Source organism: Amblyomma maculatum, chromosome 2 (genome assembly GCF_055883805.1).
Source record: "Amblyomma maculatum isolate TAMU_Amacu chromosome 2, ASM5588380v1, whole genome shotgun sequence".
NCBI classification, from domain to species: Eukaryota; Metazoa; Arthropoda; class Arachnida; order Ixodida; family Ixodidae; genus Amblyomma; species Amblyomma maculatum.
The window spans coordinates 135,973,661-136,000,175 of NC_139345.1; the positions used below are offsets into that span (position 1 = coordinate 135,973,661).

The window sequence follows — 26,515 nt, forward strand, 5'->3', positions numbered from 1 at the left end:
TCAGCTGTGTTGACTTATTTTTCTGAACACCCCATTGAGGCATTGGTACGTGTTTAATTTTAGAGCAGAACTAAGAGAATTAATTTTGTCTAACTTTTTGTGACCTTTTGACAAAAAAGGACGAACGGGGACTGAACGGCAATTTCTTATATCTAGTTGTCTGCTTTCTTATGCAATGTCGCAACTCCTGAAGTTTTCATACAATCTGGAAACGTACCTGACGAAACACATAGGTTGTTACTGCGGACTAAGGTAGGATAAATATCGTGTATAGCATATTTTACCGGTCGGATCTCTAAACCATATGCATCGCAACTACTAAATTTTTTTATCATGAAAAAAGTGAGCATAATAACTCTGCTGCAGGAGGCAGTTCTCAATATACTGTGTTTCCGTGTGCAAAGAACCTGAAGGTTTGAGGCTTAGGTAAGGATGACTTATGTTCTCAATAAACATGATAATGGTTAAAAAGTATGAAACATGTCCCGGCCTAGTAAGATTTCACCATGTAAACAATTTTTTTCCAGTGGCTCCGATTTCGCTTTTTTGGCCAAGACAAATTTTTACCCTGATCCAGAGTTTAGCAGTGTTTGCGATGCGTGAAGAAAAAAGTTGAAAGTAATAATTGTTTCTTGATTTCTTTAACTGCTTTTTCAACTTACTTCGAGAAACGTTATATGTATCTAGATCTGTGGGCTTGCGGGTTTTTAGAAACGATGCATGCTTGAGTTCAGGTTTTGTTATTGGTTTTAGTAGGTTTCTCGTGACCCAAGCTTTTTGAATATGCTTATGTGGTATTTTCCTTTTTTCTACGAAGTGATTTTCGCATATTGTTACAAATTTTTCAATAAACAGATCAATTTTTATTGCATTCCTTTAACACAACCAATTCTTCCTACACAAATGTTGCTATTATGAGGGAAATGCTTACAATGATCGATCAGTAATGCTTTTGAAGGTGGGTACCACCTTGCGGATATCCTGAGCATGTTTCTTCTAAAGAAAAGTACAAAAAAAGTTTCCAGAGCACTGTGGAATCTGCACTGCAGAAATGCAACAGCCTGACCGTTGCTGGTGCACACGGTGCATTACGTTTTCTCTTATTATTATTATCAACTAAATGCAGCGTCATATCCATTGATAATGGCATTATTGCGATTGCTACTATCATTCTCACTGCAGAAAGAGTTATGATGTGTTTTACAATCCCGGGCGTGGCACAGCTGGTTAAAGCGCTCAGCTGGGGATCGGAGGAATAGAGGTTACATTCCAGGAGACAAGATTTTATTTTTCTGATGACGTTAGTTTCAGTTTCATGTGATGGCGTCATTTGATAGACAGCTATAGAGTGACCGAACGAACGCCGATAGTATGAGGCATTAAAGGCTTTCGCCTTATGCGTATGGTCATTCAGTGGACACCTCAAGACCCCACTAACGACGCAAGAGATATAATAGCTCATAACAAATAATAAAGGAAAGGTATTTGATCTTTCGGTTACCCGTGCTTCCGGTTCTATAGTATCGACACATCCATTCAAAACAAGCACACTCTCAAATTGAACTTTTAAAAGCTGTTAGAAGTCATGCATATATAGAAATATCCTCCCATAAAAACGTTTTAGTTATTTCGTTAATAAACATTAGGAATTTATCCAAAAAGGAAAGGAAACCTTAAATACATCCATTAGGTGGACTATTCCAAATTGCGAAAATTGCATTTTTCAACTCAATACAAAGATTCTAATAATCCTTCGTGATACAACAAAGTTTAAGTAGTAGACGAAGTGTATTAAACGCCTTATTTAAAACGACACGCTTAAACTCCGTTTGTCTTTTATATTAAATAAAAATTTTCGTTTTTGTAGCAAACTAAAGCTCCCAAATTCATCTTCATCTGAAGTCTCACTTAACATAATGACATCACATTTGTCATTAATATCCATAAAACCCATCCAGTTAAGGAAAATTGCTATTGACATCATCATCATCAACCTGACTATACTCACTGCAGAGTGAAGGCATCTTCCAAATTCCTCCAATTGAACCGGTACTGTGCTAGCTGTTTCCACTTGGCCCCTGAGAACTTCTTAACCTCATCTACTCAGTTAACTTTCGCCTTCCCCTGCTACACTATCTTGCCCTTGAAATCCAGTTTGTTACTCTAAGCGACTATTGGTTATCCTCTCTGCGCACTACATGTCCTGCCCTTTCCCATTTCTTCGTCTTGATTTCCACTATCTCTTAATGTTATCTCTACTATTTTCGTTAAATAGCCCTCTACGTGGTCCTCAGCTTAAGTAGAACCTTCTTTGTTGGTCTCCATATGTTTCATCCTCATAGATGAGGGCAGGTAAAATGCAACTCTTGTATACTTTCCTCTTGAGCAATACCGGTAAGCTACTAGTCATAATCTGCGAGTGCTTGCCAAATGCGCTCCATGCCAATCTTACTCTTATTGTTATTTCCTTTCATGGTCCGAATCTGCGGTTACTAGTAGACATATTCGCCCACTACTTTCAGTGCTTCCCTAACGTAAAGTGCTGTTCCATCCTGAGGCTGTTGAACATTACCTTAGTTTTCTGCATATTGATTTTCAAACCTACCTTTCTACTCCATCTGCCTAGATCACCAGTGATTCTTTGCAGTTCATCTCCGTAGTTAGTTAGCAAGGCAATGCCATTAACAAATCGCAGGTTACAGTAGTAATCTCCATCTACCACGATCTGCCCAGTACTATTCTAAGCAAGCTTGGAATAGTACTGGGCAGATTGTGGCTTCTTGCCTAAAACCTTATACAAAGAAATTTTGTTTCCTTGTACAGAATAATGATTGCTGTGCAGCCACTATATTTATCTTCCAGCACTTTCGCGTACGGCTTGGCTGCACCCAGATTTCACAATGCCTTCATCACCGCCAAAATTTCTACTTAGTTAAAGTTTTTTCTGAATCAGTGAATGCTATGTATAAGGGCTAGTTATATTCCGAGCAATTTTCTTTCACCTGGTTGATGGTATGGATATGATCAATAGTTGAGTATCATTTCTGGAATTATGCTTGATCCTTTGCTTGATTGCAGTCTTTATACGTAACAGATAGTAAGCTGAGTGTTCTGTATTTTTTCAGGTGCTTAGCGTCCCCTTTCTTATGAATTAAGATAATATTTGCGTTCTTCCATGGTTCCGGTACCGTCGATGACACCAGGTACTGGGTATACAGGGTGGCTAGGATTTCTAGCACGATATCCCCGTCGTTGTTGTTGTCCAAATAACTTATGGCACAAACCCACAGAGGGAGATCGGCCAAGAATTGGGTAGCAAAGAATTTTTTTTTTTAATATACTTGCATGCAAGTATATCCCCGTCCATCAACAAACTTATAGGTATCTGATCCCAGAAATGTACCCCTTCCCAACAATGTAGAAAAAGAGATGTATTTTGTTTCCGGCTGCTTACAGATCGTGAAACGTTCAACATGGTTCCCCTTGTCTTTGGTGAGGATAGCGGGATTCCGCAAATGTCCGACTCTGCGCCTTTACTGGCCGTTCACACAAGATATATGGCTTATAAGGCTACGTTTAGGATATGCGACTCCGTCAGGTGGCATTAACGCTTTGGAATAATTCTTATCCTTTATTGGTTGGATAAAGACGGCACAGCACCAACAAAGAGAATAAATGCTCAGCAAAAGTGTACTAAATATTGCCGATATTTTCAATGTTGTTTGTGTAAGTGACCCGAAATCACATCAAAAATGTCACATTGAAGTTATTTATGTATTATACACAAACAGATTGAGATTTTCGCAGTTAACCTTTTTACAGAATAGAGTGCGCTGCATTGAACATCAATTAGGTAAAACTTAATTACGGCACATTTTGGGCATATCATTCAAGAAAAAAGCCGCTTTTCAACGCAGCAAAACCATAATAGATTGCAGTCAGCTCATTGTTTCTTCGTTCTGTAGTTTACTGGACAAAAACACTACAGAGTGTCACGAGGAATGATGTAACATCCGCAAATGCAATAGCAAAAGGTCTCTCTGCACTACCATTAATGTAAAAAAAAAACCCAGGCGCGGAGGTGTTTCTCAGAGCTCGTGGCGAAAGCAGCGAAGGCGTGAGAAATTTTCACGCTTATTTAGGCGACTCACGCGCTCACGTGTGTTCAAAGGGTTACCCGTGCAGTGCAGTCCGCGCAATAGCACGATGGGAGAAATACCTGTCTAAATGCGAAACCAGGGTGAGGAGCACCAAAAACAAGGGTTTACACAGGTTTATGTGTTTAGTTTGCGTTGTTTATGTCACCGACATGCGTCGCATGCCTTAGCTCAGAAGTATAAAAGATCGCTGACGAAGACCAGACAACACCACAGGACATTTGTCTCCGCCTCGCCCTCACTCCCTGGAACTACAGCTGCACTTGGAACCACTTGTCAGAATGCTTTCGAAGGTGATAAACTGCAAAATTATACACAATCATAAATTATGGCGTATAAAATATTGCAGCGAAAATAAAAGGATTGCTTAACAGCAGTGCTTTTCCTTTGAAAATTTTTCGGTGCATTTCTCCACACAAGAATGAAATTCATACAGAGTGAGAATGCTTCGAACAATCATTTCTTACACAAGAAGGTTAGTGAAGAGATCCAAGTGCAGGAAGGATTTCAATTCTGTGGTGATTAAGACAAGAATACTTATACCTCAGCTTTTGAGACAGTTCAGGAGTATAGCCAAGCTGTGGCGACGCATTTGAAGCCCATGGTTTGTTCTAGTCCAAACTATTTAGCAAAATTGTGTGTGCCGTGTAGAACGCGAAGGTGCTCTTTCTTGTAGATATCGAATACCAGCTAGTGCTAGGCTATTTTTTTTTTTCGTGGCCCTAAAAGTACTGCCGAAGCAAGATGTATCTTATAACTTTAAGTTTGTAAACACTCTGGTGTGTTCTGTGTATGATGCATTTTAAAAACAAGCATAGCTTTTTTCCGCAATAATATTTCTTACCGATGTCACACTGAGCTGTAGTGCCCCAAACCAAAAGAAACAGTTATTATGCGGGAAGCGAAGAATGGTTTATGGAGTAATAGTTTTACTGAGAATGGAAAGTTATAATTATTATTAATAATGAGTTCCACTGTATGACTAATTTTTTAAAGACAAAATTCACACGATTATCCCACTGAAGCGTGTCGGAAATATAAACTCCCAGGGATTTTAAGCGATAAGACTATTTCGATGTATACGAAGGTAAAGGTTAAGAAAACCTGTGAAAGTACTCACGTACTTCTAACCCTGAAGATGATAACTTTTGTTTTGCTGGAGTTTACTTTGTCTATTTTTTTACCAGTGCCTCAATCTAAATAGCAGATCATTCGCCTTACTAATTAGGCCGTGTGGAGAAGCAGATAGAATAAATATACGATCTCCAAGCAGGATCCATTCTACATCTTCCTGAAAAAGATATCATTAACGTAGAGGCTGAAGAGGAGCGGGCTAAGAATGCTTCCTTGCGGAACACTTGAGCTATATTCATTACTTGATAGTTTACACAATTTATATAAACAAACTAGTGTCTGTCCACTAGATAATATTTTATGACTTCATATGAGAGACCCCTCATTCCGTAGCGTTCAAGTTTTCAAGAATACGTGGTCTATGTGGACAAAAACCTGTGAAAAGCAGCGTACATTCCGGTGCCTGATGTTTCTGCTCACAGTAATTTATCAGGTGCTCTATTTGATCAACGAGCGTCAGCTGTGTTGACTTGTTTTTCTGAACACCCCACTGAGGCATTGGTATGTGTTTAATTTTAGAGCAGAACTAAGAGAATTGATTTTGTCTAACTTTTTATGACCTTTTGATAATACGGGACGAACGGGGACTGAACGGCAATTTCTTATATCTAGTTGTCTGCTTTCTTATGCAATGTCGTAACTCCTGAAGTTTTCATACAATCTGGAAACGTACCTGACGAAACACATAGGTTGTTACTGCGGACTAAGGTAGGAGAAATATCGTGTATAGCATATTTTACCGGTCGGATCTCTAAACCATATGCATCGCAACTACTAACTTTTTTTTTCATGAAAAAAGTGAGCATAACTCTGCTGCAGGAGGCAGTTCTAAATATACTGTGTTTCCGTGTGAAAAGGACCTGAAGGTTTGAGGCTTAGGTAACGATGACTTATGTTCTCAATAAACATGATAATGTCCCGGCCTAGTAAGATTTCACCATGTAAACAATTTTTTTTCCAGTGGCTCCGATTTCGCTTTTTTGGCCAAGACAAATTTTTACCCTGCTCCAGAGTTTAGCAGTGTTTGCGATGCGTGAAGAAAAAAGTTGAAAGTAATAATTGTTTCTTGATTTCTTTAACTGCTTTTTCAACTGATTTCGAGAAACGTTATATGTATCTAGATCTGTGGGCTCGCGGGTTTTTAGAAACGATGCATGCTTGAGTTCAGGTTTTGTTATTGGTTTTAGTAGGTTTCTCGTGACCCAAGCTTTTTGAATATGCTTATGTGGTATTTTCCTTTTTTCTACGAAGTGATTTTCGCATATTGTTACAAATTTTTCAATAAACAGATCAATTTTTATTGCATTCCTTTAACACAACCAATTCTTCCTACACAAATGTTGCAATTATGAGGGAAATGCTTACAATGATCGATCAGTAATGCTTTTGAAGGTGGGTACCACCTTGCGGATATCCTGAGCATGTTTCTTCTAAAGAAAAGTACAAAAAAATTTTCCAGAGCACTGTGGAGTCTGCACTGCAGAATTGCAACAGCCTGACCGCTGCAGGTGCACACGGTGCATTACGTTTTCTCTTATTATTATTATCAACTAAATGCAGCGTCATATCCATTGATAATGACATTATTGCGATTACCACTAATTACAGCGGTACTGCGATTGCTACTATCATTCTCACTGCAGAAAGAGTTATGATGTGTTTTACGATCCTGGGCGTGGCGCAGCTGGTTAAAGTGCTCAGCTGGGGATCGGAGGAATAGAGGTTACATTCCAGGAGACAAGATTTTATTTTTCTGATGACGTTAGTTTCAGTTTCATGTGATGACGTCATTTGATAGACAGCTATAGGGTGACCGAACGAGCGCCGATAGTATGAGGCATTAAAGGCTTTCGCCTTATTATGCGTATGGTCATTCAGTGGACACCTCAAGACCCCACTAACGACGCAAGAGATATAATAGCTCATAACAAATAATAAAGGAAAGGTATTTGATCTTTCGGTTACCCGTGTTTCCGGTTCTATAGTATCGACACATCCATTCAAAACAAGCACACTCTCAAATTGAACTTTTTAAAGCTGTTAGAAGTCATGCATATATAGAAATATCCTCCCATAAAAATGTTTTAGTTATTTCGTTGATAAATATTAGGAATTTATCCAAAAAGGAAAGGAAACCTTAAATACATCGATTAGGCGCACTATTCCAAATTGCGAAAATTGCATTTTTCAACTCAATACAAAGATTTTAATAATCCTTCGTGATACAACAAAGTTTAAGTAGTAGACGAAGTGTATTAAATGCCTTATTTAAAACGACACGCTTAAACTCCGTTTGTCTTTTATATTAAATGAAAATTTTCGTTTTTGTAGCAAACTAAAGCTCCCGAATTCATCTTCATCTGAAGTCTCACTTAACATAATGACATCACATTTGTCATTAATATCCATAAAACCCATCCAGTTAAGGAAAATTGCTATTGATATCATCATCATCAACCTGACTATACTCACTGCAGAGTGAAGGCATCTTCCAAATTCCTCCAATTGAACCGGTACTGTGCTAGCTGTATCCACTTGACTCCTGAGAACGTCTTAACCTCATCTACTCAGCTAACTTTCGCCTTCTCCTCCTACACTTTCCTCCCCTTGAAATCCAGTTTGCTACCCTAAGCGACTATTGGTTATCCTCTCTGCGCACTACATGTCCTGCCCTTTCCCATTTCTTCGTCTTGATTTCCACTATCTCTTAATGTTATCCCTACTATTTTCGTTAAATAGCCCTCTACGTGGTCCTCAGCTTAAGTAGAACCCTCTTTGTTGGTCTCCATATGTTTCATCCTCATAGATGAGGACGGGTAAAATGCAACTCTTGTATACTTTCCTCTTGAGCAATACCGGTATGCTACTAGTTATAATCTGCGAGTGCTTGCCAGATGCGCTCCATGCCAATCTTACTCTTATTGTTATTTCCTTTCATGGTCCGAATCTGCGGTTACTAGTAGACATATTCGCCCACTACTTTCAGTGCTTCACTAACGTAAAGTGCTGTTCCATCCTGAGGCTGTTGAACATTACCTTAGTTTTCTGCATATTGATTTTCAAACCTACCTTTCTACTCCATCTGCCTAGATCACCAGTGATTCTTTTCAGTTCATCTCCGTAGTTAGTTAGCAAGGCAATGCCATCAACAAATCGCAGGTTACAGTAGTAATCTCCATCTACCACGATCTGCCCAGTACTATTCTAAGCAAGCTTGGAATAGTACTGAGCAGATTGTGGCTTCTTGCCTAAAACCTTATACAAAGAAATTTTGTTTCCTTGTACAGAATTATGATTGCTGTGCAGCCACTATATTTATCTTTCAGCACTTTCGCGTACGGCTTGGCTGCCCCCAGATTTCGCAATGCCTTCATCACCGCCAAAATTTCTACTTAGTTAAATTTTTTTCTGAATCAGTGAATGCTATGTATAAGGGCTAGTTATATTCCGAGCAATTTTCTTTCACCTGGTTGATGGTATGGATATGATCAATAGTTGAGTATCATTTCTGAAATTATGCTTGATCCTTTGCTTGATTGCAGTCTTTATACGTAACAGATAGTAAGCTGAGTGTTCTGTATTTTTTCAGGTCCTTAGCGTCCCCTTTCTTATGAATTAAGATAATGTTTGCGTTCTTCCATGGTTCCGGTACCGTCGATGACACCACATACTCGGTATACAGGGTGGCTAGGATTTCTAGCACGATATCCCCGTCGTTGTTGTTGTCCAAATAACTTATGGCACATACCCACAGAGGGGGATCGGCCAAGAATTGGGCAGCAAAGAATTTTTTTTTAATATACTTGCATGCAAGTATATCCCCGTCCATCAACAAACGTATAGGTATCTGATCCTCTTCAGCTTCTTTCCCCCTTTTCATATTTTCTTAACTTCGTCCTTTGTCACCGGCGGAACATCTGACTGTTTTTCCCTACCGCCAATCTGATTACTCTCCTGACTACTTTGGCTACTGTAGAGATCATTATAGAACTCCTCGGCACTTTGACTAGGTTATCCATATTCTTGATGACGTTGCCCGCCTTGTCGATAAGCGCATCCATCTGATTCTGCCTATGCCCAATTTCTTCACCGCTTTAAGGCTTTCTCCGTTCTTGACAGCAGGCTCAGGTTTCTCCATGCTACACTTCCCTATATCGGCCCCTTTGCGCTTATTGATGAACTTTGATATCTCTGTCGATTCTTTCTGGTGTGTTGGATTGGAAGCTTTTATACTTTGGCGTTTCCTAGTCAAATCTTTCATCTCCATCTACAGCTTACCGGTATCATATCTACTTCTGCAGCGCACTCGGTAATGATATCTCTGAAATTATTGTTTATTGCTTCTAGGTTAATGTCGTCATCCTCAGTTAGAGCTAAATATGTATTGTGATAGCGAGATCCTGAACTCTGCTGCCCTCGACTAATTCGGGACTTTACAACCCTGTGGTCACTGCATGGCAGTTTCCCGATTATCTCTACATCCTCCATAATGGCAGGGTTTGAACACATTAATAAGTCAATTTCATTTTTTCTCTTCCCGTTAGGACTTTTCTATATTCATTTTCGGTTCATTCGTTTGCTGGAGAAGGTATTCATGCTTTTTAAGTTACAACGCTCTACAAACTCAACTAGTAAGTCCCCCCTGTATTCCCAGAACCAATGCCATAGTCACCTAATGTCTGGTCTCTCGCATGCTTTTTCTCTAACTTGGCATTGAAGCCGCCTATTAGTAGAGTAAACTGAGTTCTAAACTAACTTCTAAACTAACCGAGTCGCGCCCCGATTTTTTTTTCTTTATTGCCTGGCTTTAGCACAGGACATAACATAAAAGGAAACCCCCGATAAAAACATGAAAAAAGACACACAAGGCAGTGTGCATGAATGAATGTCATGATCAGCCAGTTTTAGACTGGCCTCATTGCTTTAAAACTCCCGCAGCGGCCACAAAGGCTCTACCTTTGAGAGCCATTCCGGAAGTTCAGCAGCCACTTTTTGACTGGAAACTGACCACTTCATACTCACTCAAAAATAAATTCGCCCATGTTTGGCACCCTTGTGCACCTATGTTTGGCACCCCTGCTATTCTAGAGCGCCATATACAGTGAAGGCCCACAAGCATAATTACGTCAAATACAGCCTCATCCTCATTCTCTATGCCTAAATGAATGCCTTGCGAGTATAGCGGAAAATTCTTCATTATGGTCCTTTGTAATACATCCCAGAAATGTACTCCTTCCCAACAATGTAGAAAAAGAGATGTATTTTGTTTCCGGCTGCTTACAGATCGTGAAACGTTCAACATGGTTCCCCTTGTCTTTGGTGAGGATAGCGGGATTCCGCAAATGTCAGACTCTGCGCCTTTACTGGCCGTTCACACAAGCTATATGGCTTATAAGGCTACGTTTAGGATATGCGGCTTCGTCAGGTGGCATTAACGCTTTGGAATAATTCTTATCCTTTATTGGTTGGATAAAGACGGCACAGCACCAACAAAGAGAATAAATGCTCAGCAAAAGTGTACTAAAATATTGCCGATATTTTCAATGTTGTTTGTGTAAGTGACCCGAAATCACATCAAAAATGTCACATTTAAGGTATTTATGTAATATACACAAACAGATTGAGATTTTCACAGTTAACCTTTTTACAGAATAGAGTGCGCTGCATTGAACATCAATTAGGTAAAACTTAATTACGGCACATTTTGGGCATATCATTCAAGAAAAAAGCCGCTTTTCAACGCAGCAAAACCATAATAGATTGCAGTCAGCTCATTGTTTCTTCGTTCTGTAGTTTACTGGACAAAAACACTACACAGTGTCACGAGGAATGATGTAACATCAGCAAATGCAATAGCAAAAGGTCTCTCTGCACTACCATTAATGTAAAAAAAAAAACCAGGCGCGGAGGTGTTTCTCAGAGCTCGTGGCGAAAGCAGCGAAGGCGCGAGAAATTTTCACGCTTATTTAGGCGACTCACGCGCTCACGTGTGTTCAAAGGGTTACCCGTGCAGTGCCGTCCGCGCAATAGCACGATGAGAGAAATACCTGTCTAAATGCAAAACCAGGGTGAGGAGCACCAAAAACAAGGGTTTACACAGGTTTATTTGTTTAGTTTGCTTTGTTTATCTCCCCGACATGTTTCGCATGCCTTAGCTCAGAAGTATAAAAGATCACTGACGAAGACCAGACAACACCACAGGACATTTGTCTCCGCCTCGCCCTCACTCCCTGGAGCTACAGCTGCACCTGGAACCACTTGTCGGAATGCTTTCGAAGGTGATGCAAAGCAATTGAACAGCCTTTTGCGAAGGAACATGCATGCGAGCGAAGCACTCCTTTTCACGTATCCAATCCTATACAATAGACCCCGGGCGGCCAATTTCTTAATTAACCTTATCGCCTTTTTGTAATGAAAAAGAGGAAAACTTAGTGCCACTCTATAGGAAAAAGGGCTTATGGAAAAAACCGAGGAGCAGCCAAGAACATATACGGGGTTGCATTATTTTGTGTTGAAGTCATTACCTAAAACTGTCCCGTAGAACTTAATGATTTGGTGGTGTTCTCAACATGCGGATAGTAGTTTCTTGAGAAAACAATTAGTGAGATTAATTCTTTCTCAACAAACTGTTAACTGAACGAAGCTGACGAATGTTGCTGTCTAGTTTCTATCTTCTAAGATTTTAGTTTTGGTCCCCAAAGGTGCGGTACTGAGGTAATCATATTAATGAATCGACTCGATTTTCACTCGCAACAAACCTCGTTACTGATGTGCATTAATTAGCTTAAAACATAGTGATTGGCTATTTGGTTTTGCATACTGGTGATTGCAGCGGAGTAATATCACGGATGACGCAAGTCGAACGCACAGTGCCTGTTTTTGTGCTTGTCTGGTCCATGTGACTTCTGAGCAGAAATATTCTGTGTGGTTACATGGTGTATTGGTATAGAGCTGGTATATTTCATTCTCAACATTTTTTTATTCGTACTCAGGGTTCATTCAGAATTCAAGCAATTACTCGTGCGTGCAGCCTAGTTCACACCTTTATTGTACCAATGGAAACGTACGGCTGTGGATCTTAAGACTGGCTACCTCGGGCATTTAGAAAAATTAGTGTAGTATAACGGGAGTGAAAACAGCAGAATTAAGTGAGCAAATATAACGAGAGTTTAGCACATGATGCCCCAAAACATGTTCGTGCGTTCCTGGCTCCTTGTCGGGGGAGCAGGAAAACGATTGACCAGGGAGCGTATAATGTGAAATGTTAAATTTGAGAGGCTCTTATTTGCAGGAAAAGGAGCTCTTGCCACAGATCTCAAGTGCAGCAGGGCCTACCGAAATGGTTTGGCTCATGCGGAAAGCCAACTGGACATTAGCAAGCGTTGCTGAACAACCTCATGATGTTCTCTCCTCGGGGGAACTTAAGAGCATCCCCATATCTGCTTCATAGACAGGAGGTAATTAAGGCATAATTATCGGGGTATTTTACAGGCACAACTGCTGGTACTCTTCCTGGCGGCGAAATCATACGGGCTGCATAACCACCACACTGCAGGCGGGTACCCTGGATCCGGCTTCGGCGTCTATGCTGCTCCAGTAGCGGCTACTTCTTATCGGGGATACGCGGACGTTGCCTCTGTAAGTGAATTACAGAAATACAACAGTACTAATTTTTGTGCTTGCAAATGGCATCTTCGAACGCACTAGATCTCGGCTTTTTTGGTCGCACAACACAGAAAAAGTCACAAAATGAGTTAACATAATCACTGGGGAACTGAAAGAGCAACCATAGAGCGAACCGGATTTCTCAGCACATTAATTGAAGACGTACCGCGGACGTTCCAATGCCAACACCGATCAGGTTCAACGACGAGAAATGCTTAGCGCCTGAAAAAAATCGAATTCCACATATTATGCTTTCAACAAAAAAATGCGGTCTCATATTTTCCGCATACCATGACCAAACCACATAACCGCTGAAGTTCGATTTAGGAAACACTGATTTGCAATGCCGGTAATATTCTAGACACGATACACATTGTTTACTTCCTCTATTATAATTTTATGCTGCCTCAGTAATGGCTGTGACTGGCCAAATGACATTCTTTGAATTTGATCCTGAAGTATAAATTCCCGTGGAATCCGCTGTGGTGGGTGCACAAGGAAAACGTTGGGCTTCGCGCGTCTTATTCGCACCTGTTTGAAAACCCGGATTGGTTTTCTATCAAGGAGACAAATCGGAGCAAATCAGGTGCTCGTTCTAATATACACGTGACAAAAGCGAAGGGTCAGCAAGGCAAAGAGTAGCCCGGAAATTTTTTTTCTTATGCTGATTACGTGGATTACAAGAACTAATTACGATAGCGGTTCTAATTAACTGGAGAAATTAAAAGAAAAACATTCCCAATCCTTTTCTTTGGTAACGCAAACTACGAGCATTTTTTTGTTTCAAATTATCATCGTTTGTTAGCGGTGTGGCAATGAAGGCATTGCTGGACTGCTTTATTTCAAGCAGGAGGGTAGCTAAAATAAATTATTTACGCGGTTTAAGAATTACATTGTTTCAATAAACTAGACCATGCCTGTTCATTATTGGAGCAAGACAATTCCACATCCTTAAAATGTATTTTGGCTCGTAATTTCTCCTACCGCATGGAAGAGAGGAATAAACGTAAAGCTCTGAAATAACAGTTACCATCAGTCATTTTCTATGCTCTGAAACATTACACCAAATATTCCAGGCAAGTTACCTGCCATTTTCTAACTTATCACGTGTATTTTACAGCCACCTCAGCCGTATAACTTCGGCTACGACACGGTGGACGAGTACGGAAATCGGCAGTTTCGCAGTGAGCAGGGAGACTCCAATAACGCCAAGACGGGATCGTACGGTTACCGGGATGTCGACGGCCTTTACCGGCGAGTGAACTACATCGCCGATGCCAGCGGTTTCCGGGCTACAGTGGACACGAACGAACCAGGCACCGCACCGGGTGCCAGCGCCGACGTGGTATTCAACTCCGTGCCGGTTGTCCCGCCAGTTCCCGCTGGCGCAGCAGCCTCCAGGGCCGGGGTTGCTCCCATAGCGTACGATTCCAGGGCTTTGGCAAGCGGATATAGGGGTGCAAACAGTGATTACAGCTATAGTCCGTACGGAGGCGCTGCAGCAGGCTACAGTCGTGTTCCTTACATAGGCTTCGGCTATGCTCCAGGAGGCGGTGGTCTTGGCGGCTACGGCTATGGAGGGTACACTCCTTATGGTTACGGTGGTGCTGGATATCCAGCTGGCAGGTACGGTCCAGGGGCATATGGTGGACCCAGCAGTTGGGCTGCCGGTCACCATGGGTACAGAAGGAGATAATGGAAGCCCATCGTCTACCTTATAACTGAATGTTACAAGATCAAAATATAGAGACAACAAATATTAGAACCTAACCGCGAAAACTCTCAATGGATTTGCATAAGCCTAGGCTGAATAAAAATAAATACATGATTGTTTTTTACGAGACTGATGTAGAGACTCCTTTCGCTTTTATTGGGCAACACAGATCCACAAATAACTTGTATATGCGTCATCCATGCTTTTCCAAGTTTTTTCTCTCACAGTACTGGTTAACCTCCCTGCCTTTCCTCCTCATCTTCCTCCTCCTCCCTTCTCTCACAGGAAAAACACGGTAAGCACAGAAAAATATGAGCGATGGCGCAGTCATCAGCTTGTTCTGGGAGAAAAAGAAGTCTTGTCAAGTAGTTGAACTATAGCAGCGTACGTACCAAGGCAGTAAGGAACACAGACCATAATACGAGGTAATGGCGTCTTCTTCTCTCTTCACAGGGACTTACGGCGAAGTTGGAGAAGCGGAAAGGCTTCTTGAGAACAAATTTCCTTGTGTTCATTTGATCGGCTGCTCGTTCGTGCACGAACCCTATACATCACTTCATGGCCTACTCACAATGTACACCTCTTTGCAAAGACGTTACGGCTTACCTTGTTTGAACAAGCGCTTGTAACATGACATGTTCTGCAGTAAAAGCGGTTTCACCCTAAGCACTATATAGCGACCCTCCAGGGGGGACTCGCTGGACATAGCTGCGCGGGAGACTCCCGAATACCTTCGGACATGCATTGAATACGAATCGACGGTGACCCCATCCGCGGTTCCCCATTATAACGTCATGTCGGTGCCCAACAACTCACCCGCCACAACGATGAATTGCCGGTGGAAAGGTCGTGACTACAACGTAGCCGCAGCGACTGCGTATTGCAGCTGGAATAGTCCTCGGGATACGTCGCCGATTATTCGATGACTCAGGAGCCTCACTGGCGCGACCGCCAATAGTTGAACATACCCGTTATACTTGATGGTCGCCACGTTCATTCTTTACTGAATACTGGTGTGGAATATTCAATTTTGAGCACACGTTAGCTGTAGATCTCAGGAAGTTCTCATTCCATTAGCTGGCGCACACATTCACACCCCAGGTAGACATCTAATTACCCACCCCTCTAGGAATATGCGCGGCCAGAGGTCACGTGAGCAGTTTTCCAAAACTGCTCACGTGACCTCATCCTGGGTGTGGATTTCCTCAGCGACTATTGAGCAATTATTGACCTCCGAGATGGCAAGGTTTTCTTTTCCCCCGAGAAAGCAACAGTTTTCAGCAGCACGAAGCAACCACTCCCAATGCTTCGCGTTTACGCGGAGAATGTTACGCTACCACCCCAAACCATTATATTCGTTAATATCCGTTGTCATGCAATTCAAGATGGTGACGCAGTTGCGGAAGCTAACGTTTCAATGTTGCTGACACAAGGAGTGTGTGTGGTCTGCAGCCTGATCCGCCTTCACTACAACCGATCACAGGTGCTTACAAATTTCACGCACGAGCATCGATACCTTTTCCGTGGCACTTCAGCAGCTTCTGGCGAGTGAATATCTGATATCTCCGAATGCTTATCCTCAAAAACAGTGCCGCCACCCACGTCCCTTGAAAAATTCGATGTCAGCTCCTAGTTGTCAGCCAGCCAGCGTGACCACCTGTATTCCTTGTTAGGAGAATTGGAAGAATGCTTTGCTTTTTCGTCAAAAGTGCATCAACCTACCATAGTTAGGTACAAGATCTTGATGTTGGATGACGTTCACCCAATCCGCAAGCCCCCCAACCGCGTTTCTTCGACCAAGCGCGAAGCAATTAAGTCGCAAGTTAAGGAGACGCTCGACGATTGCGTTATCCAGCTGTCAAACAGCCCGTGGTCATTGCCGGTTGTCTTTTTAAAAAGATGAACGGTACGTTGCATTTCTGTGTCGATTATCGCAAGTTAAACGCAGTAACCAATAAGGACGTTTACCCATTGCCGCAGATTGACAACTCTCTCGACCGCCTTCGTGGGGCTAAGTATCCATCGACCTAAAAAGTGGCTACTGACAAATTGAGGTGCATGAAAGAGGCCGCGTTAAAGCAGCCTTTATCACTCGCGACGGTATTTATGAATTTAAATTTCTGCCTTCTGGCCTTTGTTCAATGCCGCCACTTTTCGACGGATGATGGACACTGTACTCACCGGCCTTAAGTGGCAGTGTTGCTTAGTCTACCTTGATGACGTTGTGGTCGTCGCAGAATCGTTTTATCAACATCTGGAACACCTGCCCCTCGTTAAGCTAACGTGACACTAAAGCCATAAAAATGCCACTTTGGCTACCGACAGCTCGCATTTCTCTGCCATGTTGTCAGCGCAGCTTGCGTAAAGTCCGACACTGACAAGCTTGCAGCTGTTGCGGAATTTCCAACTCCACGTGACAAGAATGTTCTTGGCCCCTTTCTCGGTTTGTGCAGTTACAGTCGGCGAGTTATCGACAATTTCGCAGACCTAGCTGAATCGCTTATTCGGATCACTCGAGGAGACATACCTTTTGTTTGGACCCATGACCAAGCAGCGGTTTTCGCACAGCTGCTCCCCGTCTCCAAACGCCGCCTATTATTGCCAATTTTGATGAACTGGGTGACACAGAAATGGACATCGATACCAGCAACATTGGCCAGGGAACAGCTCTTGTGCAACGAAAAGATGACATTGAACGAGCCATCACTTATACCAGCCGTAACGAGTCGCTAGCCGAGATAAACTATACCATGTGTGAAAAGGAATGTTTCGCCATTATTCAGGCAGCTGCGAAATGTTGACTTCAAACAGGTTACTATCACCACTCATTGTGTTGGTTGGCCATACTCCGTAACTCATCTGGGCGCCTAGCTTGATGGAGCGTTCGCCTGCAAGAGTTCGACCTCACTATCGTCTCTAAGTCCTGGAATAAGCATAATGATGTCAACATGCTCTCTCGTGCCGGTCTTGAGCTCGTTTTACAAAGCACTGGCGATGCCTGCAGCTTCCTCGCAGTGGTCGATACTTTTGATTTCTGCAAGCAACAGCGTGCATATCTAGAGCTGCGACCTCTAATCGATTATACAGAAGGCCGACCAGCCATCATTCCAAAGTTTTTCTTTAAGGGGCTCTCGTCATTTTTTCAGCAAAACGGTGCGCTCTATACATACAACAGTAAACACCACTCGAGAGCTTATCTCCTCTTTGTACCCACAGCCCTTCGAGACGAAATCCTTTCTGCATGCCACAACGAACCCACTTCTGACCCCTAGGGATACTCTTGAACCTTTGGCTGCTTTCAGATGTCCTACGGGCCCAGCCTTGGCACTGCTGTTAAGCGTAATGTCTAGAGCTATTGGCAACATCAGCGTCAGAAGATCCCGTCATCCAAGAATACTATCCTACTGAAACCAATTGCACCACCTAGCACACCTTTCCATCCATTTTCCTTTTGTCATCTAGTGGAAATCAAAGAATAATCATCGCCATAGACTATTTCACTTGCTACGGCGCGACCGAAGTGTTGTCTTGGGATGCAGCGTCTGAAGTTGCCCATTTCTTTATGCACCACGTCGTACATTGCCACGGCGCCCCTACCTACGTTATTACTCAGGACTGCTTTTGCTTCGCAAATGATGCCTGAATTTTTTCAAGTGAGAGTACGACCCATCGCAAAGCTACTGCTTACATCCGCAGACAAACGGGCTGACAGAGAGGCCCAATAAGGCCGTGATGGACATGATAGCGATGTATGTCGATGCCCTGCACTAGACTTCGGATGTTATATTACCATTCGCGTATAATACGGCAGTTCAAGAAACCACCCGTTTTACGCCGTTTCGCTTTTCTATGGACAGGAAGTTGATACGATGCTTTACGCAACGCTCTATATTGAACCGGATAGCCGGCGTTCTTCTGACGCCGAACAGTCTGCCCAAGATGCCGAGCAAGCACGTCAGCAAGCACGCTTCCACATTACCTTGCAACAAGGCAAATTCACGGCGGTGCAACCTACGCCATTGGTACGCCTCCTACAACCCCGGTGATCAGGTTTGGGTGTGGACTTCTGTTAGACGCGCCAAGGAGTGTCCGAAAAACTTATTTGCCGTTTTTTCGGTCAGTATAACAAAACACTGCGAGGACTTTAGCGACTAAAGTTGTGAAAGACGAAAGCCTGAGTGCCGCATTCTACTACGCAACTGTTGCGCATGTAGCGATGAATGCTGCAACGAGTAAACTGAACGACTACTGTTTCACATTCTGCTAGGGCATTGAACAGTCAAGTAGTGACCAGTTTCGAGAATGTTGCAAGCATTGTCTACACAACGTCTAGAAACGACTAAGGTTAGATCATATTGAAAGAGGAGCATTATTATATTATTTATTTATCGACTACTCAATACGTCATTGGATCAATAATTAGACAATATTTTTGTCATTAGGTTCCGTTTGTCATTATTTAGTAATTGCTCATAGGTCAGTGACAATTAGCAATTAGTGAGTAAATAGCCGTTACTACTCATTATTATTCGTCATTAACTACTCAATGAACAGTCACTTATTATCATTACCAGGATATTGATCACGAGTCATATTTCCCCATAACTGCACATACCACAATTTGTCGAGACCTCTATGACGTCTTCCCCACCTCATCCAGTAAGAGCCGCCAAAAAGGCGTGACACTTTTCCTGTCGACAACGTGAGCCTTTAAAGATTTTTGCTTTAACACTGGGGTGCCTCAGTGACGTCACCTAGGAGGTGTTCCGAGACGGCCCCGAGCAGGGAATCCATGAAGCCGATTTTTTCGCCGTAGCCCATGTATTACTCATGACGTCGCTTTTCCCCATGGTAACCGAACACTGCATTTTGAAACTTCCATTTTTTTGTTTGTGAGCGCAATATTCATGTGTTCCGGTGCGCTTTCCTTATAATAGGACAGGGTAGGCCCTATTCCTCCCATGTATTTTAGCTTATGTTTGGGATCCTTTTTCTCAGGATCTGCTGGGGATACAACAATTATCTTGGTATTATTTTATCAGCAATCTGAGGAAGTAATGCCTAACTAGGAATGTTGTGTTCCGAACATTGAATTTTATGTTTGCTGATTTTTACTAGGCCTGCCAAATTTTTCGCCCAAAACGTGCAGTAAATATCCTTTAAATTAAAACTCTCTGAATTAACATTCATAACTCTAGTTCAGTAGACTCTCTGTAGTTTATACTCATTACTCCCAAAGTGTTACCTGCCTATCGCCTGTAGTTCCTGAAAAAAAGGGTCAAATGCAGCAAAATTTCACATTTTGATATTTTGCCTTTGAAGGGAAAGGAAAAGTATTATTACAATACTAATTCTAGAAATACATAATAAGCAACTTTTTCAATAGCCAACAGCATGTGAGTCACCACATGAATTATTTTTTTCTGTACCAGCTACTTTGCTCTCCCGACCCCCCTAGTGACCTGTAGTGTAGCCCTCAGTACGGAGTATGGTCACCGTCAGTCAGCTTCCTATAACCAGTGGACTGTTGATCACCCTGCATAAATTTCGAATAACCTCAATTGCCAACAGTCCGCCATGTTGCTTGATGTTTTCGGCCTGGATGTCTTGACCCGGGGCACTCGGAGATAATTTACAGATTGCTGGGAGAATGTGCCATCAACTCCTTGTCGTTTAGCATCTTCAAACAGCTAGAATTCCTCACCGTATGCTTTACACTAACAGTTTTCGGCGACGGCAAACAAGAGATAGTTAATGTCTATCAGGCCATAGCCACAGTCACAAGGTTTTGCCATTATGGTCTCCATGCGTTTCACCGAGCTCGAAAGCTTCGATGTAGACGCGCGTGGTGACCGCGGCGTCCCCCGCTGAAATGTGTTGTGAAGATTTGATGTCATTGCTGATCGATTCATGCCTCTTCCTATGAAAGCGCACTCCCTAAAGCACTTCTTTGTCTTCGTCATTGGATGAGCCCTAAATGTACAGCTTCGAAATAAAGAAAATCTCAGTTACCCACGAAACACGCCGAAAAGCGAAATAAAATGCCGTGAGTCGCGAGTAATCCTGCAGCGTCTGAATATTTGTTTGGCTAAAAAAATGTGCTAGCTAGCTTTTCACTGTTACCAGATCAGTGACAACCATCCCGCTAAATGTGAACATAATAGGCACCAAAATTTTTTTTTTTGATTACGAGAGACAAAGGTCACAAGCAGGTGTCGGATGGTGTTGCTGGTCGCCGTCTTGGTTGCAAAAATGTCAAATTCTGAGTAACTATTGTGCGTCCCGGTAAATAAAGGACTGGACTATGTAAAGGATAGAATAGGAGTTTGCAGAATGATTTGCAGGAAAATAAAAAAAAAATGATTTGTTTTTAAATTCTGCCTACCCTGCTTCCTTAAGAAGGGGGGAATGCCAGGAGGTGCTCCGGCAAAGAAAGAAGACGAAGTGAGCGAGCTCCGCTCTCGACAGGACGTGCTGTCGACTGGTGCTGTCGCTGACCGCCTACTGTGCCCACGCCTCATATGGCATTTGTCTACAACGCTGTGACAATACATACCGAACAAAGGCAGTTCTTGGCGCAAAGAAAATCACGGGGGTTGTTTTTCTTGATAATAGTGTAATAATAGTGTAGTGAATAATAGTGTAGTTAGGGAGAACTGTTTGGAAGGTATTAGGAAACAACATGCCGCTGTTCGGCGCATCGACGTTATATGTCAGTTTTAAAAGCGCGAGTACCCCCCCCCCCCCCTCCGCGGCGCTTTCTCGCTTTGTGCGCATGTTTTTCCATGCACCGAGGAGAAAATACGTGGCGGCTATGATGTCACCGACCCACTGGCAGCTACTCTGGAGCCGTGGCAACGCCTCTGTCAGCCTCCGCTGCCACATGGCTGCTGCCGACGTATGGCAACGGCTTTCGACGATTTAGAGGCAGCAGTAACCTTGGATGGTCCAAGCGAGACGCTTCGTCAACTGTCTGCGTGTCAGAGCATACGAACACTACAGACCGAATACGATCATCCAATGGGCGTAGCTCGTCGCAAGTCTGCGCACAGAGGCGGAGAGGCGGGTCAAGCGAAACGTGCCGCTGCTTTCGCGTTTGTTCTTTAGGTTTAGCATGGTTAAACATTTGCCTATTTTTTCTACCACTTTCTTTTCTCTATTATCTTAAATATAATATTATTCTTTCACAATTATCAAAACCTAAATATATCGCCTATGCTTTTCTTGGTGTCCCTAGCTATTGTCTCCCGTTTGTATGTATTTCATAATTTGCTCGTCATTTTCACTACAATAATTTGAGAGTGTACAGCACTTTGTTTAAATGTATGCAGGCCACTTATCTAGCTTATTCAAGTAGGCATGCATCGAAGCTCTGACCAGCGAAGAATCGTGCAGAGCCTATAGATGTAGAGTTGCTTTAGCGGACATTTTTCAGTTGTCCTTATTTTACTTGTGTTTTTCTTTCAAATTTAAACATAAGTAGTGCGAGGACTGCAGATAACGCTCTAGAACTCTACGCAAATACTTCTTTTACCTCGGAATTATTATGCATTCAAATTACAGTGCAATATGTCGGACGAGTAAGCATCAGACTTGAATAGGGAGAAACGGACACAAGAAGCGCTGCGTTGCACAACAGAAGCTGCAGTTACAAGCAGCTTTGCGACAGATGACGAGCGCTTTGTTGCGAGTTGACGCCGTGAATAGATGTTGATTGTAAAGGTGTAAACAACCTTTGCGTGCGTCTGTGCGTGTGTACGAGTGCGTGCGACGACTCTTGTATCAACTTAGCGCGAGAATGCAACCGTTATATTTTTCGGCCGACTGGCATCTTCCGGAGCTAGCAATCAGTATTTTTAGTGAAGGATGTATACTTTGGGAGACTTCTTCCTCTGAGCAAAGTTGATAAATGCGGTGCAGCCTTAAAACGAAGATTTTCTAGAAGCCACATTGCACACTTTTTCATTTGAGCAGTGTCTATTTACAACACCTTGCAAATAGATCTTGCCTAGATCTGCGGTTTACCAGTCGGAAGAAACAATTTCAGTGCCCCGGCTACACGATACGCGGTCACGATTTAGAGTCTACGCGGCAGACTCTGTAGAGAAAATAATTTTCAAGTGAATTTAAGAAATAGGTGTCGAAAGGCTACACTATAACACCGAGTAGTCTATGCCAGTTCTCCCACTGAACTTTTAAAAAAGATGAACAACTTTGACGCGCAAAACATAGCGTTTATGTAGACTTGGATAGTTGCTTTGGTGTAAAATATTTATAGGATGAGTTTGCACATTTGCACATTTGATTTGGAATAAAGAGCTTGTTTCCAGTGCTATTACGCTTATCTCCCCCTTTTGTGCGTACGACCTTATCACCACAATGTGACATTAGGTGGAGGTGCTGCCTTCGTGTTCCAGTCTACCCCTTCAAACGGCCGCAGCCCTGTTCCTGCCACCCTGGAAAACCAACCAACAGGCGACCGAACCGAACGCTGACTTCAAGGCCTCCAACCAGAACACGACTGCTACCAGACCCCGTTCGACCCCAGAAGAAAGCCTCAACTTTGATAATGGCCGTGTCTGCAGTACCGGTTGTCTTCATGCAGCCCCGGGAGCCCCCATCTTCCCAAGACTGCCCACAGAGGATGCGGAAGGTTGGCCTGTTCGAATGGGAGACCTGCTTGAACTCGTGGGAGCGTTCAATGCCTGTAATGACGAAGCCAAGCTAAGGCAAGCCTACTTTGCACTGCAGAGGTCTGCCCGAATATGGCTTGAGAGTCATGAGACGTATTTGAAGGATTGAGAGATACTCAAGACAGAAATTATGAAAACTTTCAGGAGTACAGTGAGAAAAAACAAGCCCCCAATCCCTGCTCAATAAAGATATCAGCTCCATATTGAGTCGGTTCTCGTTTACGTTGAAGAGATTAGAAGTCTCTTTCGCCACGCAGATCCCAACATAAACGAGGACACCAAAGTGAACCTGCTCTGGCGTGGTGGGAAAGATCAACTATTTGCAGGTCTTATATGCCAACCGCCAAAGATAGTGGCAAAGTTTTGCCGGGAAGCAGCGACAATTGAGAAGACTGATGACCAGGGTGAGCCAGTACAACCGGCCACTTCACATGCTAACCTCAAGCCAATGTTACACTGCAGCCACATTCTCAGATAGCTAGGGGAAACTCATCCGCAATGTCATATTTGAAGCCCTGAGTCGAATCCTGCCATCGCGAACATAGCCGCAGGTAGCATCGCTGAGGACAACATCCGAAACGAAATCCAGTAAGCGCTGGGCGTTCCTCAAACGACGGCTTCGACAGCTCCGATGCCAGAGAAAACAGCCTTAGACTATGCTGCTGACGTAGGACGACCAGTTTTCCAACGTGGCACACCAAGCCCCCTCGACAACACCAAGCCGCTCCTTAACGACGCGCTTTGGACCCCGCCCAGCAAGCCTATACGTACGACCCTCTATCCCCAGGAAATGCGACGCTTGGAGGTCACGCGACGCCTGTGACGCCTGCGGTGAAGTCGGCCACATCCTTCGCTACTACCCGTACAGACGACTCGGCTTGCGAGGTTTCGCCGTCGACGCTCCACGGCCAGGCCCCGGTGAACGACCACAAGAAATCTAGAGCTATCTACGCAACGGAGACATTGGGCTATCAAGCCGTCGGTTAAGGTCCCCATCGTCGTACAGGGCCTGTTTTGCGTCATCAGGCCACAACTACGATGACAGTATGCGAGGAAGCCCGCGTAAGGGAAACAAAATGTAGCAACCTTTGGAGATGAGGTTGCTGAATGGCGAAAAACCGAAGATCCTCCTCCGCCAACGACAAGAGATGACGACACCGCTTTCACGACGATGCAGACTATGAAAACTACCTCGGCAATCACGCGCCCAGGCTCTAAAATGAGACCGCCGCTACGTAGATAGACAAAACTGACGACAATACGACCACAGTGCAAGTCGATACCGCCCAGTGAAATGACAAGGGTATGTCCCGGCAATGACCTCAACAAACGATGAAACCTAGATCAGACACTAAGGACCACGTGCAATGCGAGGACGAGAACAAGCGACCTTCAAGTTGCTGTGGCCAGTCGCACAGTCACTGCATTAGTAGACATCAGAGCTAGTAGACACCAAACACTATTAGCCTCCCAGCTCAAGAAAGTTACGACCGCTCTGGATGGCCCGCTGGCTCGTACCGCTGGCGGTAACCTCATTACTCAATGGGGGCGATGCACTGCAAGAGTAACCGTAAATGGCTGCACTTACCCCACGAGCTTCATGGTTCTACAACAGTATTCGGGTGACGTGATTTTGGCATTGACTGGCTAAACGAACATTCATTCCGAGTCGCGACGTGAAATATTTTTGCGCATGTTGTGCGCACTCTAAGTGCTAAACGTATACGCCTATTAGAGTCACGTTAATACTGCAGATCCGTCCATCCAACCATTCATCCGTTCATATATCCATCCATCCATTAATGTGTCCATATCCATCCATCTATATCTATCCATCCACATCCAACCATCCATATCCATCCATCCGTAACCGTCCATCCGTCCGTCCGCCCGTCCGTCCGTCCATTCATCCATCCATCCATCCATACGTCCGTCCGTCCGTCCGTACGTCCGTCCTATCCGTCCATCTACCCTTTCATTCATTCGTTAATTCATTCATTCATTCGTTCATTTATTAACCATTCCATTCGCCTACCCATTCATTAATTCATTCATTTTCATCCATCCATTCATTTATCCATCCACCCAGCCATCCATCCATTCGTAAATAAACAAATATACTATTGAATCAAACAAACAATCAAAAAGTCAATAAATAACTACTTTGAATCTGGTTTCAAATCTGATCATATGGCCAGCTAAACATGGCGTTCAACGCCAGCAGCGGAGATGACCCAATCCAGTTAAAACAAATTATATTTATTGTAATCGATGTTGTTCTATATATCTAATTTCCTATTTAGTCAAAAGTCTAAAACGCATTCTTAATGCTGGTTCAAATATTTTAAACAAAACGAAAAAAAAAAAAAACATTGCATAGCCCCGCCAGCTACTTCAGGTAGCTACTTCAGTCGCTGCCGTTGCAGCCAATTTTCAGCGGAGGAGAAAAGCTGGGGCCTTTGTACTGTGCGCTGTCTGCGGAAGTGAAACAACTCCTCCCATGAGGACAAAGTTTCTTTAGCTGTTAACAGAGGCATCAATAATATCCTGAGTCGATTTGGCTCTTTGAACCGCTTAAACAAAACTAAACAAATTATGCCCAAGACTGGAAAACTGTGTAAGAAAAATCATGTCAAAAAACCCTGGCACTTTCAATTTTAATATTCCCGCTATTCATAGGTGCACTTCGCGTAGTTACTGGTGACGGCAATTTTCTTTCTGAAGTTCACGTTTTCTTCACTCCAGGTGCATGTAGAGAGCCGAAAACGTACGGGAGTGTATTAAAAACGTACCACAGGGCAACGCAGTCTAAATATGCGTTGCTTTCTCGCAACCTCACCCCCACGCGCCTGTCTATTTTAAAGATGCAATCCCCTAGAAAATGCATAAAATACGTGCCCATATGCTAACAATGCGTGATGTCGCAGTTTTTCATGATGCATTGAATAAAAGCTTGCTTGAACAATTTGTCCAATCTCCTTCGCATGAGTGGACCTGTATTGTCGACCTTTATCGAGGACGGAAGACCAACTTGGATACCTCATGTCTTCGTTATATTCCGTCCACGCAGGGGGGAGGGGGGGGGAGGGGAGGGGCGAACATATACCATTATCTTCAGGAAAGCATGCTATACTTCTGCACAAGGACGAATT

At 43.2% G+C, this 26,515-nt stretch overlaps 1 protein-coding gene across 1 annotated transcript in view; it reads left to right on the top strand.

Moving 5' to 3' along the window:
• Positions 1 to 14,652, top strand: part of LOC146199952 (uncharacterized) — a 37,868-nt gene extending 23,216 nt beyond the window's left edge. The window contains exons 3-5 of the mRNA XM_084592239.1: positions 12,583 to 12,633; positions 12,783 to 12,929; positions 14,077 to 14,652. Of these exons, the coding sequence (XP_084448365.1) occupies positions 12,583 to 12,633; positions 12,783 to 12,929; positions 14,077 to 14,652 (774 nt within the window). The remainder of the gene's footprint in view (positions 1 to 12,582; positions 12,634 to 12,782; positions 12,930 to 14,076) is intronic.
• Positions 14,653 to 26,515: the final 11,863 nt, after the last annotated feature.